Source organism: Chamaea fasciata, unplaced genomic scaffold (assembly GCF_029207755.1).
Source record: "Chamaea fasciata isolate MVZ Bird 193981 ecotype frontalis unplaced genomic scaffold, bChaFas1.0.hap1 SCAF_12, whole genome shotgun sequence".
Lineage (NCBI taxonomy): Eukaryota > Metazoa > Chordata > Aves > Passeriformes > Sylviidae > Chamaea > Chamaea fasciata.
This window is the reverse complement of record NW_027094097.1, coordinates 14727696-14743321: the sequence shown is the minus strand read 5'-3', so window position 1 is coordinate 14743321 and position 15626 is coordinate 14727696. Positions and strand designations below refer to the sequence as shown.

At 44.4% G+C, this 15626-nt stretch overlaps 1 protein-coding gene across 2 annotated transcripts in view; it reads left to right on the top strand.

The window, feature by feature from the left end:
• Window positions 1-15626, top strand: part of ZCCHC14 (zinc finger CCHC-type containing 14) — a 49056-nt gene that overhangs the window by 5808 nt on the left and 27622 nt on the right. For both annotated transcript variants that reach the window (XM_066194737.1, XM_066194738.1), the window contains exon 2: window positions 7357-7480. In XM_066194737.1, coding sequence (XP_066050834.1) covers window positions 7357-7480 — 124 coding nt within the window. The remainder of the gene's footprint in view (window positions 1-7356; window positions 7481-15626) is intronic.

The window sequence follows — 15626 nt, the reverse complement described above, 5'->3', positions numbered from 1 at the left end:
GCATTCCGGGGGCTGACTTCAAAGGTGCTGAGCAGTGTTTGGGAGTGTTTAACCGTTTGGTTTAGTGGCTTTAGAAATGTTTGAGTTGCTAAAACTGAGGTGCTGTCACCTTCAGTGGCCGAGCTTCTCTTGTCAGCTTTGATATTCAGATATTCCACTCTCCATTGACTTGCTCTGGAGTGCTTTTTATCCCTAGAAAAAGCAACTGCAGTCCCAAGAACATAAATAAGATTTCTCAGAGCCCACGGAATGTTATTATAGAAATGCTGGATCTAATTTTTCCGTGGAAACAAGAGCCTTTGTCACACTTCCACTCCAGTTTGACTTCAGTCATGGAACCAGCTGAATTGAAGCTGTTCCCTCCTGAGGTTTGAAATGGGGATTAATCCAAGGAAAAGGATCAGATCTGTGTTTCTTTGGATGGGGTTTGTAATGAGCAAACTTCTAAATTCCTTGCTCTTGCCTCTTGCAGAACCAGAATTTTCCCATTGATTCCGTTGGGATAATTATCCAATAATCAGCACTGGGAGGGATAAACATTTTAACAGGTGTTCAGGCTAATCCAGAGTTTCAGGGATTTTGTGAATAGCTGAAGTGATCCAGAAATAATCAGATCAGTTACTTAAGAGCAAGATCTTAATTTTAATTACAGACCTGCCAAGTCCTGATGATAAATAGTGAAAGTGAACATTTTTCAGGTGTTCTATGAATTCTTCTCCAATGTGGTCTTCTTTTATCACCGTAAGTGGGAGAAAGAAGGACATTGAGAGGCTGGAGGGTGTGCAGGGAAAGGAATGGAGCTGGGAAGGGGCTGGAGAATCCTGAGGGAGCTGGAAAGGGGCTCAGCCTGGAGAAAAGGAGGCTCAGGGGGGACCTTGTGGCTCTGCACAACTCCCTGCCAGGAGGGGACAGCCGGGGAGGTCAGGCTCTGCTCCCAGGGAACAGGAACAGGAGGAGAGGGAACAGCCCTGGGGAGGTTTAGGCTGGATATTAGGGAAAAAATTCTTCATTGAAAGGGTGTTGAGGCATTGGGATGGGCTGCCCAGGGAAGTGGTGGAATCACCATCCCTGGAAGTGCTCAAAAAACGTGTGAATGTGGCACTTGGGGACGTGCTTCAGTGGTGATCATGGCTGGGCTTGGTGTCTCAGAGGTCCTTTCCAACCTCAGTGGCTCTGTGCTTCCATGAGTCTGAGCGGGTCTATCACACTCAAGCCACTACTGGAGTGAATACTGAGAAGGGGAAGGAGGGAGAAAGAGAATTCAGTGGGTTTGTGACCTGCCAAATAATTTCTCTGTGAGTTGCTGCAGAAGAGACAGGAGTGGTTGGCTTTTGGTGGCACCAGGTGAAGAAACAGGGTCACATTTGTCCATCAGTGCTGCAGTGTCTGTTCCAAGGTCTGCTCAGAAGCAGGGATTTGTTTGGATTTCGAGGTGGTTTGTAACATTCAGATTTGATGAGTCCAGTACCTCTGTGGTAGATTGATGTTCCTATTATTAACAGCGCTCACAATTCTTGAAGCCAAAGGGCTTTTAGTGGCAATGAGTCTATAAAATCCAGCCCCTCATTTTGGTCCATCTGTTCCCCTGAATTCATGAGGAGCCCTGGAGCAGGTGTGTGATTGTCCCTCAGTGTTTAAGTGCCACATGCCTCATTTCATTCCAGAGAGTCTCCCAGGACAGAGCCATCTGATCCATCATCCGTTATCCCATTTCCCTGGGAATTGCCTCTTCACCCCTTTGTGTTCCTCCCCTAGGAGAAAAGGTGTATTTTTTGTAGCTGTTGGAACACGGAGGCACCTGGCTCTTACAGCTCCTTTTGGCTGTTGGAACCCACTGGATTTTAACACGAACCAAACACTCCCAGCTGCATCCACATCCCAGCCCAACAAAGCAACTAAATACGTGTAAATTGAAGCGGCGAGCACTTCACTGGGTGTGTGGAAAGCGGGGGGATGTTTGTGAGCACTTCTTAAACATCCCCATGGAGGAGCCTGAATCCTCCAAAGGAGAAGGTTGGAATTTTCTTCTTCTGCTGGGAGAACACTCAGGTGTTTGGATATGTGAGTAAATATATATTTATATATAAGGAGTGGTGCCTGAGGCAGTGGTTTCACAAGACTTGTTACTACCAAGAAGCAGCTCAGTCCTGCCCCTCCTGGGCTTGTCTCAGTGGTAATTTGGAATTCCACATCCTTGCATTAGTTTCTCTTGGATTTAGCCTGAGGAACAACCCCGTGGTGTCAGTTAGCAATGCGTTTTTAGTCAAATTATTTCCAAACCTGAGTTTGCGCCTTTGGTGGGAAGCAGCCTGAGCTTGCAGGGGCCGCGTCCTTGCCACCAAAACTTCTTCTGGAGCGTTGTTGCCAACAGGATGGCACAATGTTAAAGAGCTTGGCGTTAACCTCAGAGAAGCTGCTGTTAATACTCAGTAATATGAACCTGGCAGGACAGGAGTTGAATGGTTTTCACCCTGTGCAGTCACTGCTCCAATTCCTGAGCTCACTCATCCATGGTACCTGCTCCTGGAGGGCAGTTTATGGCTGAAACCCCCTTTTTTTTAAAGGAGAATTCAAAGCCCGGATGGACAGAAGCATTTCTCTGTGGGACTCTCAATTTATCATTGGCCATTGTAGAAAACATGGAAGAGTTTTCCTGTGTGATCAGGGGGAGAATGTGTTTGTGTGCCTTGGAGCTCCAGGACCTCCCTTAACTCACTCATTGCTCCTGTATATTGTTTGCTTTTCCTGCGTAAAACATGACCTGAATTTCTTACCTGAGCAGGTACAGAAATCCAGATTTTGCTCCTTCAGATCCTGTATCGTTGTTCCATGTATCCATGGTGCTTTGGTGGCTGTGGTTTTTTTTTTGTTTTATTTTTTTTTAGTATTTTTGGCTCCACTTCAAACTAAGTCAGCAAATACTTTGCTATTAAACCATGTATTTTCTATGCTCTGTTTATTTTTCAAAGGAACAGATAATTGCTGTTTTGGTAAAACTCTGACCACATTGAGTTTGACTCCTATCAGTCCTGTTATTTTTTATGGAAGGCTTTGCTGTATTCAGTGTTAGCAAAGCTCACAGTTACCCAGATTTTCCATAGTGACTCCCACTGGCTGGGACACTTCACATCAGGCACAAAGAGCAGCACCACGTGTGGGAAGTAGCTGTGTTTATTTTCCTGTGTGCTTTTTCATGGATTGAGAGCTTAGGAGGAGTTTCTAGAGCTGCTTTTGCTGTCCCAAGGAGATCTGAGCCTGTTGGGACCTGTCTGGTGCTGGGAAGGAAATCACAGAATTAACTAGAATTAATCACCAATGCCAACCTATCAATGCTCTCTGGGGGGAGGAAAAAAAAGTTGGGCTTGGATGCTGACAGGTGAAAATGGGGGGGGAAAGTGATAATGGCAAAATTCTAGCGAGGAATTCTGTTCCCTTGGCACGTTTGTCATCAACCCCTGGGTCAAAGCAACTGTTTCTCTTCCTGGTCACTCCTGGGGGTGGAGGAACCAGGGGCAGCATTCAGTGATCCTTCTGAATAATCACTTTTCAGTAGCTGAGAGCAGTTTTGATCCTGTCATCATTACAATGAGGCAGAGAAGAATTCACTCGGAGCCTCAGTCACTGAGCACTGATCAATTTTCTTTGTTACTTTCAATTCTGCCTTTAAGCTGAAACGCAGGAGGCAGCAGGGTTTGCATCTGGGAAAATCACAGTCCAGCTGTGAGCCAGATGCTTTGCTGTGGAGGGAGCAGATCAAAGGATCCCAGGATCATCCAGGTTGGGAGAGACCTTAAAGCTCATCTCATTCCACCCCCTGCCCTGGGCAGGAACACCTTCCTCTAGACCAGCTTGCTCCAATCAAAGATGCAACCTTAAAGTGGAGTGGAAATAATTTTAAGGATCTTTTCTCCACCCACTTGCAGCTTTCAGAGGCATTGAAGGAGCCTTCAGGGCACTGCGGTGTGGAAGGAATTCCTGAACAATGCAGTGGAACTACGGAGAGGTGCATCAGAGGGTTTTCCTTCTCCCTGGCCCTCCAGGAAATGCTGTGCTGGGGGTAAAATCAGACACAATACTTAACTCTGGCTGTGCTGGGGGTAAAATCAGGCACAATATTTAACTCTTTGATTGCTCTTTATGGACTCTTTCTGCTGATGTTCTCATGTAATTTCTGTAGAAAAAATCCAGTCTTTTATTCAAAGGTCTGATGCTGGTTTTTCTTAGACCTTGAATGATTCATGGGGTGGTTTTTTTCCCCTGCATTTATAAAATGTCACTGCTGTGGTTTGGTACGATCTATGGCCTGAACATTCCAACTTCTCCATCTCCACTGTGGCCTGTTCCTGCCTCAGAAAACAAGCCTTGCACAGTTCTGGAGCTGCAGATGTTTGTTCCTTAATGGCACCTTGGCTTTTCTCAGAGATGTTCCAGCTCCTAAAAGGTCCAAAACAATTTTGCTCCCTGCTTCTCCAAACCATTATCTCCCTGCAATGCCTCGTTCTTTTTTCCAAATCCAGTTTGTCCTGAGCAGCTGTTTGTGCTGAGCCCAAACCAGAGATTTCAGGAGTGTTCAGGTGTGGAGAACTCCCCTTCCTGAATTTACTTGATGCTGAATTTGGACAGGTCCTTCCTGCAAAGCTTTTCCTAGTGTTTCTCCCAGGACAAGATCTCCTGCAGTTCTGAGCTGATGGCTTATTGTTCCTCTGTTTGGCTTTGCATCAAGTTTAAAAAAATAAAAGGGTATATAAAAAAAGAGGCTGTTACTATTTTGGAACTAAAACTTCGATTTGCAAACCGCTTTTCATCATTTTCACTTTCCCTAAACAAACCCAAACCCCGTTGCTACACGGTGGATGTTTAAGTCAGTGGAAAAAATGATTTCAAACTTTGGGCTGGGAGCTTTAAGCAGTGGGGGATTCAGTGCTTCTAACACCATTCAGCTCTCTAACAAAGTGCTCCATTTGGAACTAATCAGAGCTTTGTGATTTTTTTTTTTTTTCTAGGCCAATTTGGAGCTGCTTTGATGTGCCACGGGATCAGATAGTGTGAGCTCAGGCAGACAAGACATATGGGCTAAATGAATCCTTAGCAAGTCGAGGAAAATTAAATCTTTATGGGGAAAAAAAAAAAGAAATGGAAGGTTATGTATAAACAAAATGCAAATTCTAAGCTGCACGCGAGACTTGTTGTGAGGAGAGTGGAGAGGAGGGAATACAAGATAAGAGGCAATAAATTGTAACAAACTGCTTGTTCAGAGATTTTTCTGGAGCTCCGTGGCTGCTCTTACTCGGCTTCAATCATTTGGAGTGTTTATATTTGTGATTATTCCCAATATTTGGGACCTGGTTGTCCAGGATAAGGCTGGATGCTGCTTTCCCAGCTTGCTGCTCTGCTCTGTCCCTTTGCCAGGAGGATGGTGCTCAGCCCTCTGGAACTTCCTCCCAGCGGCCCTGGGCTGGAGGGGGAGTTTAATGAGCTCCAGGAGAGAGGCTGGCTGAGATAAGCTCAGCTAAAGACTGACTTTGGCAGAGGAAATTTCAGCTCTTCCCCACCCTCCCACCAAGTTCTGAGTTTAATGGTTGGTCTGAGGGAAAGCTTGGTGTTCAGTTTTGTTATTGTGCTGAAGAAATAATGTATAATTAGATAACTAGAATACTTTTGCATTTATATATATAAAATAACTTTTTTGTGTGTGTGTGTCAAGAAGCAATGCTGGAAAGGAAGGCAGCTACCTGTAATCCTCTTTTTCTCCTGACACCCATCTGCCATTCCAGATTGATTTCTTTACACGCAGCAGCTTTTTTTTTTTATGGATGTCAAGTACACAGAGCCTTTCACTTGTTCTAGTGCCTTAAAAGTGTGTATAAATCTATAAATGTCAGTCTCCAAGTGGAGCTTACAATGGGTAATTGTATGGAGTAGGGATGTGCTATTCCTGACTGGCATTGTGTGTGCTGACTGACGGCAGCGTGGGATGGGAGGGTGTGCAGAGTATTGTTCCCAGCAGGAATTGGCCCAGCTCAGGGCACTGTGTCAGGTTAGCAGGGTCTGAGGGAGCCTTTTCCCTGGTTCTCTCTTACCCTGAGTGAAGGAGAACTCATTTTGTTGTGGCAAGAGACATGTTTTCTCCTGTGATTCGTGCCAGGCTAAAAATCCATGTGGAATTCTAATTACAGCTCTCCCTATCAGCAGCTCAGGTTGATTCCAGATGTAACAGTTGAATTTCAAGTCACACAGTTACTCTGAGTAGTTCCTGGGAGTGTTTTTGTTGGTCTGAACTCCCTCTTTAAAGCATCTTTTCCTGTTCTTAAACCTTTTTTTTTTTTTTCGATGCTTCAGCCTTCTCCTTGGGCATTGTTAGCATAGAAGTTTCCATTGAAATATGATCGTGACAGGTTATTAAATGGCAAAGGCAAGAAAATCAGGGTTTTGCTAAGAATTTTTCATTGCAGAGTGTTGTGGAAATGCCTTGAGAGCCCCATGGAGCCACTTCCTGCTTGGGTTGGGGAGAGAGTGGGAAGAGTGAAGCAGAGGGAACTCCTGGCTTAGGATCAAGACAGTTTAACAGGAAAAGCAAAAGCCACACATGCAAAGGAATCAATTCCCCTTTTCCCATGGGTGGGCAGGGTTTGGTCATCCCAGGGAACCTCCTGGGTCATGGTGACAGGGGAAGAGTTTTGGCATCACTGAATGTCCCCTGCTTCCTTCTCCCCTCAGCTTTCCATCCTGAGCATGATGCCACAGGCCTGGAATATCCCTGGGATCAGCCCCAATCTTTATGTGTCCCCTTAGCCCCAAACCCTTGTGTCCCCCCAGTCTCTGTGCTGGTGGGGTGGGGTGAGCACCCATAAAGGTGTCAGCCCTGCTCAGCAGTGACCAAAAACATCCCTGAGTTATCCACAGCCTCGCACCTGCTACTCTGAAGAAAATTAACTCTACCCCACCCCAAAACCAGCACAGTGACGTAACATAAGAATGACATTTTCCAAGAGCCCTTTCCCCCCAGTTTTCTTGTGGAAAAGTGAAAAATCTGTGGTGTGCAGAGGTGAAAGGTCTTACAATCTCTCTCCAATTGACTGTTGGGTGACTATTGTTTCAAAAAGAATTATGCTGTAAGTAGCTTTTCAGATTAGCCAAGATAATCTCAGTGTGTGAATAGCTGCTGACTGAAACCACTTTCCTGAGCTGTGACTTGGGGAATATCAGGAGTAACACCTTCACTTTTAAGAGAAACCAACTTCTCCTGAGTGCCTTCCCAGGGGATCCCTCACTCCAGAGGAGCTGTGATGTTTGTGTGTTCCCATCATTTATTTTATTTTATTTTAATGGATTTTTTTTTTATACTTTTCATTGCAGGTCACTCCAAGGTCGGAGACCCCCATCAACAGTGTCAGTAACAGTTTGGAAAACGTGCTCCACACATCCACACATTCCATGGAGGAGTCACTGCCCAAGAGGCCTTCGGGGAAACACTCCAAAGGTGTGTCTTTCTCCTCATGCCTGCTTCCAGTGGGGAGCCAGCCTGGATCCTTGGTGCTGCCCAGCTTCATTTTCATTGGGATTGGAGGCTGGAATTTTGCTGCTTTACTTCTGGGTTGGCTTGGGCAGAGAAGGGTTTATAGGAAGTGTGAGTGTGTCAGGGAAAAATGGTCAGCAAGAGAGGAATATCCTGATTTTTCCATTGGGAAATAAGCAAGAAGGTGCTTTGAGATGCCTTCTTTTGAAATACCAGCTCTGCTCTCAAGAAATATTCTCCAAGAGTGGGGTATCTTGGACATTCCACCTCTCAGCAGGTTATTTCTTGGATAAAGCATATGCTGTTGAGTGTTTCTCAAAAGAAAAAGGCATTTAAACACTTTGACTGCCCTCTCCACCTTTCTCTTGCTTTCCCAAGTGGGAAACTGAGTGAAGAGAAGTGGAAGATAGGAGAGAGATCTTGCACCTTTCTCTGTTACAACATAAATCTGTTTTTTTTAATGCTTGACCTGGCTAAAAACTGGGCTTAGCAAATCAGGGTTAATTACTCCATTTCCACACTCCAGGCTCTCATTGCAAATATGAAAATGTCCAGGTTAAAATGTGGCAAACAGTGTTTTTATTTAATGCATTCAAAAAAACCCCACTGGTAAATGAGGAAAGTCTTTGCACTGGGAGCTGCTCTTTGTGCAGAGCAGCTTTTGTGAGCCCTGTAGGGCAAAATTAACCAGGGCAAATATCTGCCCTCGTATTTTGCCTTCAAATATCATTAAAAATATTGTGAGGCACCATCTAAATAGTTTAATTTGGAATTTATTCTGTTTTCTTCCCTGCCACTGGCTTCCTACAGAACTTTGCAAATAGAGAAATTCAAGAATTTCCAAGCATGTCTTCACTCAGAGGATCTGATGCAGCTCAGAGAGAGTTAAATGTCCCAAGAAATGTTGCCTTGCTCCTTTCCAGTGACACACTCCCCTGTAATCCCAGAAGTGTGAGGAGCAGTCATTTTTTACAGCCCAGCAATGCTGGGAGCAGCCATTTCTCCAGCTGTAAAAACCATCAGGGCAGAGGAAAACGCAGCCCTAAGCAGAAGCAAGGCTGGGTTTGTGGCTTTCATCTGATTAAAAATAGGACAGGGTTCAACACTGTTTTCATTTGTACCCAGTGATTGCTATTCCAGTACCATATATGCTAAGATTAGTCATGGTACGCTGTGAAAATTAATTAGGTTTTGCTCTGATCTGTTTTTCTCTTATAGAATACCTGCCTCGTGCTCAGTTTAATTTACAGGCTGCCTCAGTGGTGGTTGGGAAAAGGGGCTGTGGAGCAAATAGTGATATTCTGCTTTCTGCTTCACCAGGAGTGTTCAGTTCTCCTTGATGTTTGATGATCTGTCTTGGGGTTCTGGTTCTTCAGCTTGGAGCACAATTTAGGATTATTTGCCATCTGAATCTACTGTTCCTGACTCATATTCCTCATTTTCATAGCAAACATGGCTCTTTATTTAGCAGGACCCACCAACTTTTTAACCTGGGGCACATAAAATTGACAGGAAGAGCACGGGATCCTTGATTTTCATGTTGTTATTTTTTTTTAGTGAGCCTGGTTTCAGGCAGCTTGACAGGACAGGATTTCTCCCCCAGAAGTAAGGAGCTGCCCAAGGTCATCATTCCTCTCCTGGCAAAGCCCTGGAGCTGGAAGTGTCTCAGTTAAAAAAGGCTGGAGCTGAAACATGAGAGAGAAAAGAGAAATGAGAAAGGTGCTGTATTTGTTGTGCTTAGCTGGATTAGACACAGTTTGTATTAACCCAGGGAATGTTTTAATCCCCATTTGGAGAAATGTCAGTGATTTAATTTACTCTCCACAGCTGAACAGTGACTGGGGTTGTAGTAACTTGGACCTGAGAGCTCTCAGTGACTGTGTTTTCCTTAATCCACCACTTTTGGCATCAAATATTTGAGTTTCTCCAGGGGAAGGAGGCGGGAAGAGAGGAGCTGGATGCTCTCAGTGGCAGTGTGTGTGTGTGTGTGTGTGTGCTCTTGAAAGTGGTAGCTGGGAATGTTCCTACAGCTTCGTGCAGAGACTTGTCAGATACCTGGGAATAATTCCACCACAATTGTGCTGCCTCAGGAAATGGATTTATAGCAGGAGTGTCAGCCTGAGAAGTGCACAAACCTTTGCTTTTCCTTCAGGAGGCCCAGCTCGCCATGGGAGCACTGTCAGGCATTAAATCAGAAATTATGGAATGATTTGGGTTGGAAAGGACTTTAAAGATTGTCTGATTACATGGGCAGGGACACCTTCCACTAGCCCAGATGTTGGATCCATGCTGCAATACCCAAGTGACCAGCAAACTCTTGGGTTTTTATCAAAATTCCTCCTTTTTTTCCCCACTGTTTCTCCAGGCTAAACCCCTTTGTCCTTGTGCACAAATCAGTGGTAGAATGGGATAAACCAGGTGGACATGGCTTCAAAGTGCAAGTTGTAGCACTGAGAAGTTCTGTACCTGCTGACATAAATATTTTGGGGATCTGTGCCCTATCTGGGCTTTTCTTTTATAAAATAAAGTTTAAAAATTTGCCCTGTGCAAGTCAAGAAAAAAAAATACAGATGGGTTCTGACAGAAGGATGTGGAGCTCTTGTGAAAATCCAGCAACTGTAACATGCCCTGTGAATTGTGCTTTTTATTTCTCTTTTGACCAGTGATTTAGGGCTGTTCAAAGCTGTTTCCACAGATGTGGGATTGTTTTAACTGGGGGTGACTTTGGGCAGTGGAGGCTTTCCCTGTCCTCAGGATGTGGCTGTTGTTGTGGCTGGAAGCTGCGCTCAGGTATTGAGGCACTGACAGATCTCACTGGTCAAGCAGAACAGAGATAAACACAGACATTCTTGGGTTACATATCATTAAAATTCCAAGGGGGATGTGTTGCTTTCTGTCCCTCTTCCCGCTGTTCCTAGAATGTAGCCAGGTTTTAACACCATTTGAACAAAACAAATTCAAATAAAGGTTGAGCATTTTTTGTCTCCCGAGCCTTTCCCAGTAGCAAGGTGGTTAAAAAAAGTCACGAGTTAAAATTGCTTCTCACTGTTTTGTTTTGCAGGCAATCCTCTGCTGGTAGCAAAGGGGAAATTCAGGAAATTCCATTTTTTATTCCAAAGTTCAGGAGGAGCTGTGTGACCCATGGGAAGCCCTGTGCACAGAGCTAATTTTTAACAAGCCTGTGGATGTAGAGTTGGGGTAATTCCCAAAAGAGAGGAGTTACTGGTTATCACAGCTGACTGAAAAAAAATCAGCTTATTTTTATTTGTTCCAAAAAAGCAATAGGAATTTTCCATGCTCCAGAGATGTTGTTAATTACTGTTTTACTGTAAGATTCCAAGGATTTGGCCATGAGGTGGCTAGCAGTGGAGGCAAGCCCTGCTCTCTCTCTCTGCATGTGACATATTTTAGCAATGTATTAAAAATGCTCAGCGACCACAACATATTTTCCTAAAGCACAGGGGAATGAAGTGCGTTAGAGCAGATGTTGAAGTGCAGAACAAAAGCATCTTTATAATAAAGACAGCATAAGTTACAAACATCCCAGGACAGAGACTAAAAGTCCTGATTTGTCACAGCCTCTGGGTGAAGTTCCCTGCTCTGACCTTTCTCAGGTGCCACTTCCCCTGTCCCTCCCCAGAGCAGCCTGGGCTATGATTTCCTCAACTGAACAAGTCTCATTTTCTGCAAAGTGACAGAAACTCTCCTATTTTTGTGTTTCCTGTGTATTTATCTTGCCTTTCCTCTGTTGCCACACAAAAAACCCCTCCGAATTGTCTCCGCGCCAGCCTGATTTCAAATGAGGCAACTGTTGAAATCTGATCCTTCTAGAGTGAAGCTGAATCATAATTCTTGCAACACAGGATCTAAGGATAGGCACAAACTGCTTCTGGAGAGCGAGGAGTAAAGCTTTGAGATGGAAAATGGAGGCAGGAGCCTTTATTCTACAGTCTCCTCTCCATTTAGCTCGGCTGAGTGCAGGAGAACCGATTGCTTAAGTGGAGAGATACTCTGAGTCCACACACAAGGTGCTGGTGTGTCCCAGGCTTGGATAAATACATGGAGCAGCACGTGGCTGCCTGGATAAAAATCTATGGACACGAAGGAAAACAAGCTCTAAATGCACCTCAGGAATATATATTGCTTTAGTTTTCATCAGTATCAGGATGTGAATCTCTCCCTGTTCCCTGCTGAGACCGGGTGGGATGAGCTGGAGGTGGCCTGTGGTAGTTGTCACATGCAGCAGACGTTGGTATCTGAATTATTTCATGACAATGGTGAGCACAAATGGGTGATGTCAGCCTCCCAGAACTTCTCGCCACTATTTTTGCCTCTCTGTTTTCCTTGGCAAAATGTGTTTCTACGGTCTTGCACCTTTTTTTTTTTCCTCTCTCCCACTTCCTTGACTCCTTTTTCCATAAGAAGCCAGGCTGCAGGAACTCTCCCAGTTTAATGGCAGCCTTTTCCTCTTGCAGTGTTTGACACCAGTCTGCTGAAGGCGGGCAGAAAATACAGGGGGAGGGAACAAAAAAAATCTATTTTGTTCAGGTCCAGACTCAAGGCTGCCTTGTTCTGCATCAGTTGTGCAGCTGGATTATTCTATTTTTAAGTAACTGCATCATCTCCAACAATATTGGGTCAGCTACTGGTAGGGTAGGGCTTAAAGAAATATTTAGGCTATGATAATCCTTTAGGAAAAATCTCCCTCTCCCAACTGTATATAATTTTTCAGCTGTTTGTGTACGTCCTTGGTCATTTTCCCTCTGAAGGGAGAGCTCTGCTTCTAAACTTGAGCACTGTAGGTTGAGATCACACACCAGGCACGGCGTTCCTGACCTTCTGTCTCTGCCACACGAGTTCTTTGAGGAGTATCAAGTATTTGGAGTGAATTCTAGAAGTCAAACGCAAGGATTAACGTGCTCCAAAAGAAACGTGTTTTGATGTCGCATATTTCTCCCCACCCTAGATTATTGTAGGTTAAGGAGTTTTTTGATGATGCATAATCTGGAGCTGGGAGTTTAGTTCAGGCTGGAGGTTTGATTTTGCAGTTAAGACAATACTCGAGTTCAGGGTTTAAAAAAAACCCATCAGAAACGTCGCATCTCACCTCAAGTTTTTATTGGTAATTCAGTTGTCCTCTGCTTACAGTCCCCAAAGGCAGAGTGAGTGGGTTGTTGTAGAGCTGGGAGTGGAGCTTCTCACTGCTGGGGCAAACTGATGTTGTCAGCTGTTAGTAAGTGGACTTTTATCCTCTCTGGAGGTTGGAATCAGTATTTCTTTGTCACCCTCATTGCCTCCTTTTCCCTGTAATGAGCCTTGTCAGGAGAGATCTGGGATGGCTCTGGTAGGATGGAAAGGGAGAGGAGGGAGCACAGATACTGCTCTGACTGGATGGGAAGGTGGCTCCTTCAACAACTGCCATAACCTTCTGTGCAGATCTGAGAATGCTTCTGGCTGAGGTTTGGGATCCATGGCAGCCATTCCTTCCCTTGGTGCCCCACAGGGAGGACTCCCAGTCCCCCCTTGGCCAGGAGCTGCTCTGGGTGTGTTCACCAGTGGCTCTTTTTGAGTTCTTGCCACAGAGCATTCTTTAATTTCCTCTGAGCAGTCTTAGTTGTGTCTGCACTATCTGCCTGGATCCCATATTCCCCTAAAATGGTGGATATCAAGCATTTAATATCTGTGAGATTTAACCTTATCCTGGAGCTGCTGGGTGATTCTCTAACTTTGGTCTTATTTGGACTTTCTGCCTGTTTTTCCTCAGTGAGGAGGAGGTGGAATCACTCCTTGGGCAGCTGTTGGTCCCTACCCAATTAACTGCTGAGCCTGTTGATTAACTTCATTCAAGTTTGTCAAAGCTATTTAGAGATTTTTGTTTACAGTGGTGTCTGCATAGAAGAGACTCATTCATGCTTCCTCCAGGAGAAGTGAGAAGAGCTGAGGTGCAGCCTGGATCTCTGGGAAATGAGGCTTTGTTTTGCTCCTTGGTAATCCGTAAATTCCCAGGATTTGTGTTGGAGGAGACCTCAAAGCTCATCTCATTCTAGCCCAGGTCACTCAGAGCCCCATCATTCATCTTGCTTTTATTTATCCTTGTGTTAAATCAAGATTTCCATCTCAATTTCCTTATTAAACGTTAGGAAATGAGCAGTTTTCTGCTGCCATAGGATTTGACAAAGAACATTTAATTTGGAGTAGCCCATTCAGTTTGGCTTCAGTGGGAGTTGGATGACACTTTTCTTTCAAATTAACTTGTTCAAGCTACTCAGAAAATCTAAAATTCTAAGAATGGGATGCTGGTAAATCCAGCTGTGCCAAGGAGTTTACCTTGCTGTAATGCAATCCTCAGGCACATTCCTGATTTTGGATAAGGTCCTATTGATAAGTCATCAATACCTGTGAGATTTCAGCTCATATCTAATATTATTTGCCTTTTTTTCATGGCTCTCTCAGGAGGATGTGCATTCCTAGGATTCTCCCATTTCCATGTCTCTGGAGTCCTGGAGGTGCCTCCAGTGGCACCGGAGTTGTTAATGAAGGTGAAATTAGTGGTCATTACCTCAACAGCTCTGGAAGCAGCAGCATGACCTTCTCCCCGTAATGGAAACAACAAAGCAACTTCAGCTTTTAATTAAAATCGCATTAAATGGTGAAAAACAGTTTTTCCCTCAGATCTTAATGCTAATGGCTCCATGCAGCCCATCTTCTGAGGCAGAAAAAAGGTGTTGGGAGAGCTTTTCCTGTGGTGGAACTAATGCTTAAAACCTGCATTTTTACTGAAAATCCTTAATTAAAAGGCAGGAGATGAAATTCGAAATTTAAGAAATTACTGAAGGGTAAGGAGTATGTAATTCAAGACTTTAAAAAAACCCAGGAAGCTGCATTTTAACTGCTGATTTTTTGCCTCATGGCAAATTCCTGCCGCAACCTGAAGGGAAATGGCTCCAGTGGGGCTGGACATTGCTGTGTCTGCTGCCTGCAGATTGAGAGAGGGGTGTGAGAAATGCGCAGAAATGCTCAGCTGTTCCTCGTGCCTTCAGAATGCAGCCCCCTGGAACATCTGGGAATTGCTGAAATAGCCCATTTTTGCTGCCATCTTCAACAGGGGGGCACGCAAGAATTTAGGAAAGAATTTAAAATAAATAGCTTGCTTATCCTGTCTAGGCCCACGTAGCCCTTCAATGAAATTGGATAAAAAATTGGCACTTCAGAGAAGAAAAATAGGAGTGATTCACATGTATTCCTAGAAATCCAGCACGTCCCTGCCCATTTTACACACTGTCACCACTGTACTAATGACTAAATGGCAATTTTGTGGTGCATGTCATGCTCAGGAAGCTTTTACTGCTGGTTACTTGTTAGCTGGTATGTATGTTCCTTCTTTTAACAGTTTATTCCTAAATCCCCCCCATTTTCCAAAGCACGTTTTTCATTTCCATCTACCTTTCCATTTAGGTGAATTCTTGCCTCCAAAAGCTGAGGATAATAGGCTTAAAGTACAATCATTTTCTCAATAGGTAGCTGGAGTTTTTTAGAGGTATCTGAATATACAAGTGAAAAATGGTGTCATCTCTCAGAGATTTTTGGGTCCAGACCTGCAAATTTCTGGGTGTTTAAAATAAATCTGAGGTTTCTTGCTTGCCTTTGATGTCAGCATTAGAATTCTCACTGGGGGCTTTTCTCTGTAGACATGGGAGGCTGTGATTTTTTGGAAAGAATCAGACTGCAGCAGGGAAAAGCTACCAAATAGAGCAGGACTGGAGAAATGGGTGATCTTGGGGATTGGAAATAATAAATAAATGAAACTGGGGCTGCCCCTGGATCCCTGGAATGTCCAAGGCCCGGCTGGACAGGGCTTGGAGTAACCTGGAAGATGTGGAAGATGTCCCTGCCCATGGCACTGGATGAGCTTGGAGGTCCTTTCCCACCCAAACCATTCCATGATTCCATGCTACAAAAGAACAAATCTGAGAAGAGCCAAAGCAGTGGAATTCAGTCCATGAATTCAGTTATTTTGGGGTTGTTTAAAGGAAGTTGTGTTCTCGTGTTTAATGACGGCTTAATGTAGTTTTGATAAATGGTGTATGTTGGAAAATGCCAGAGCAGAGGC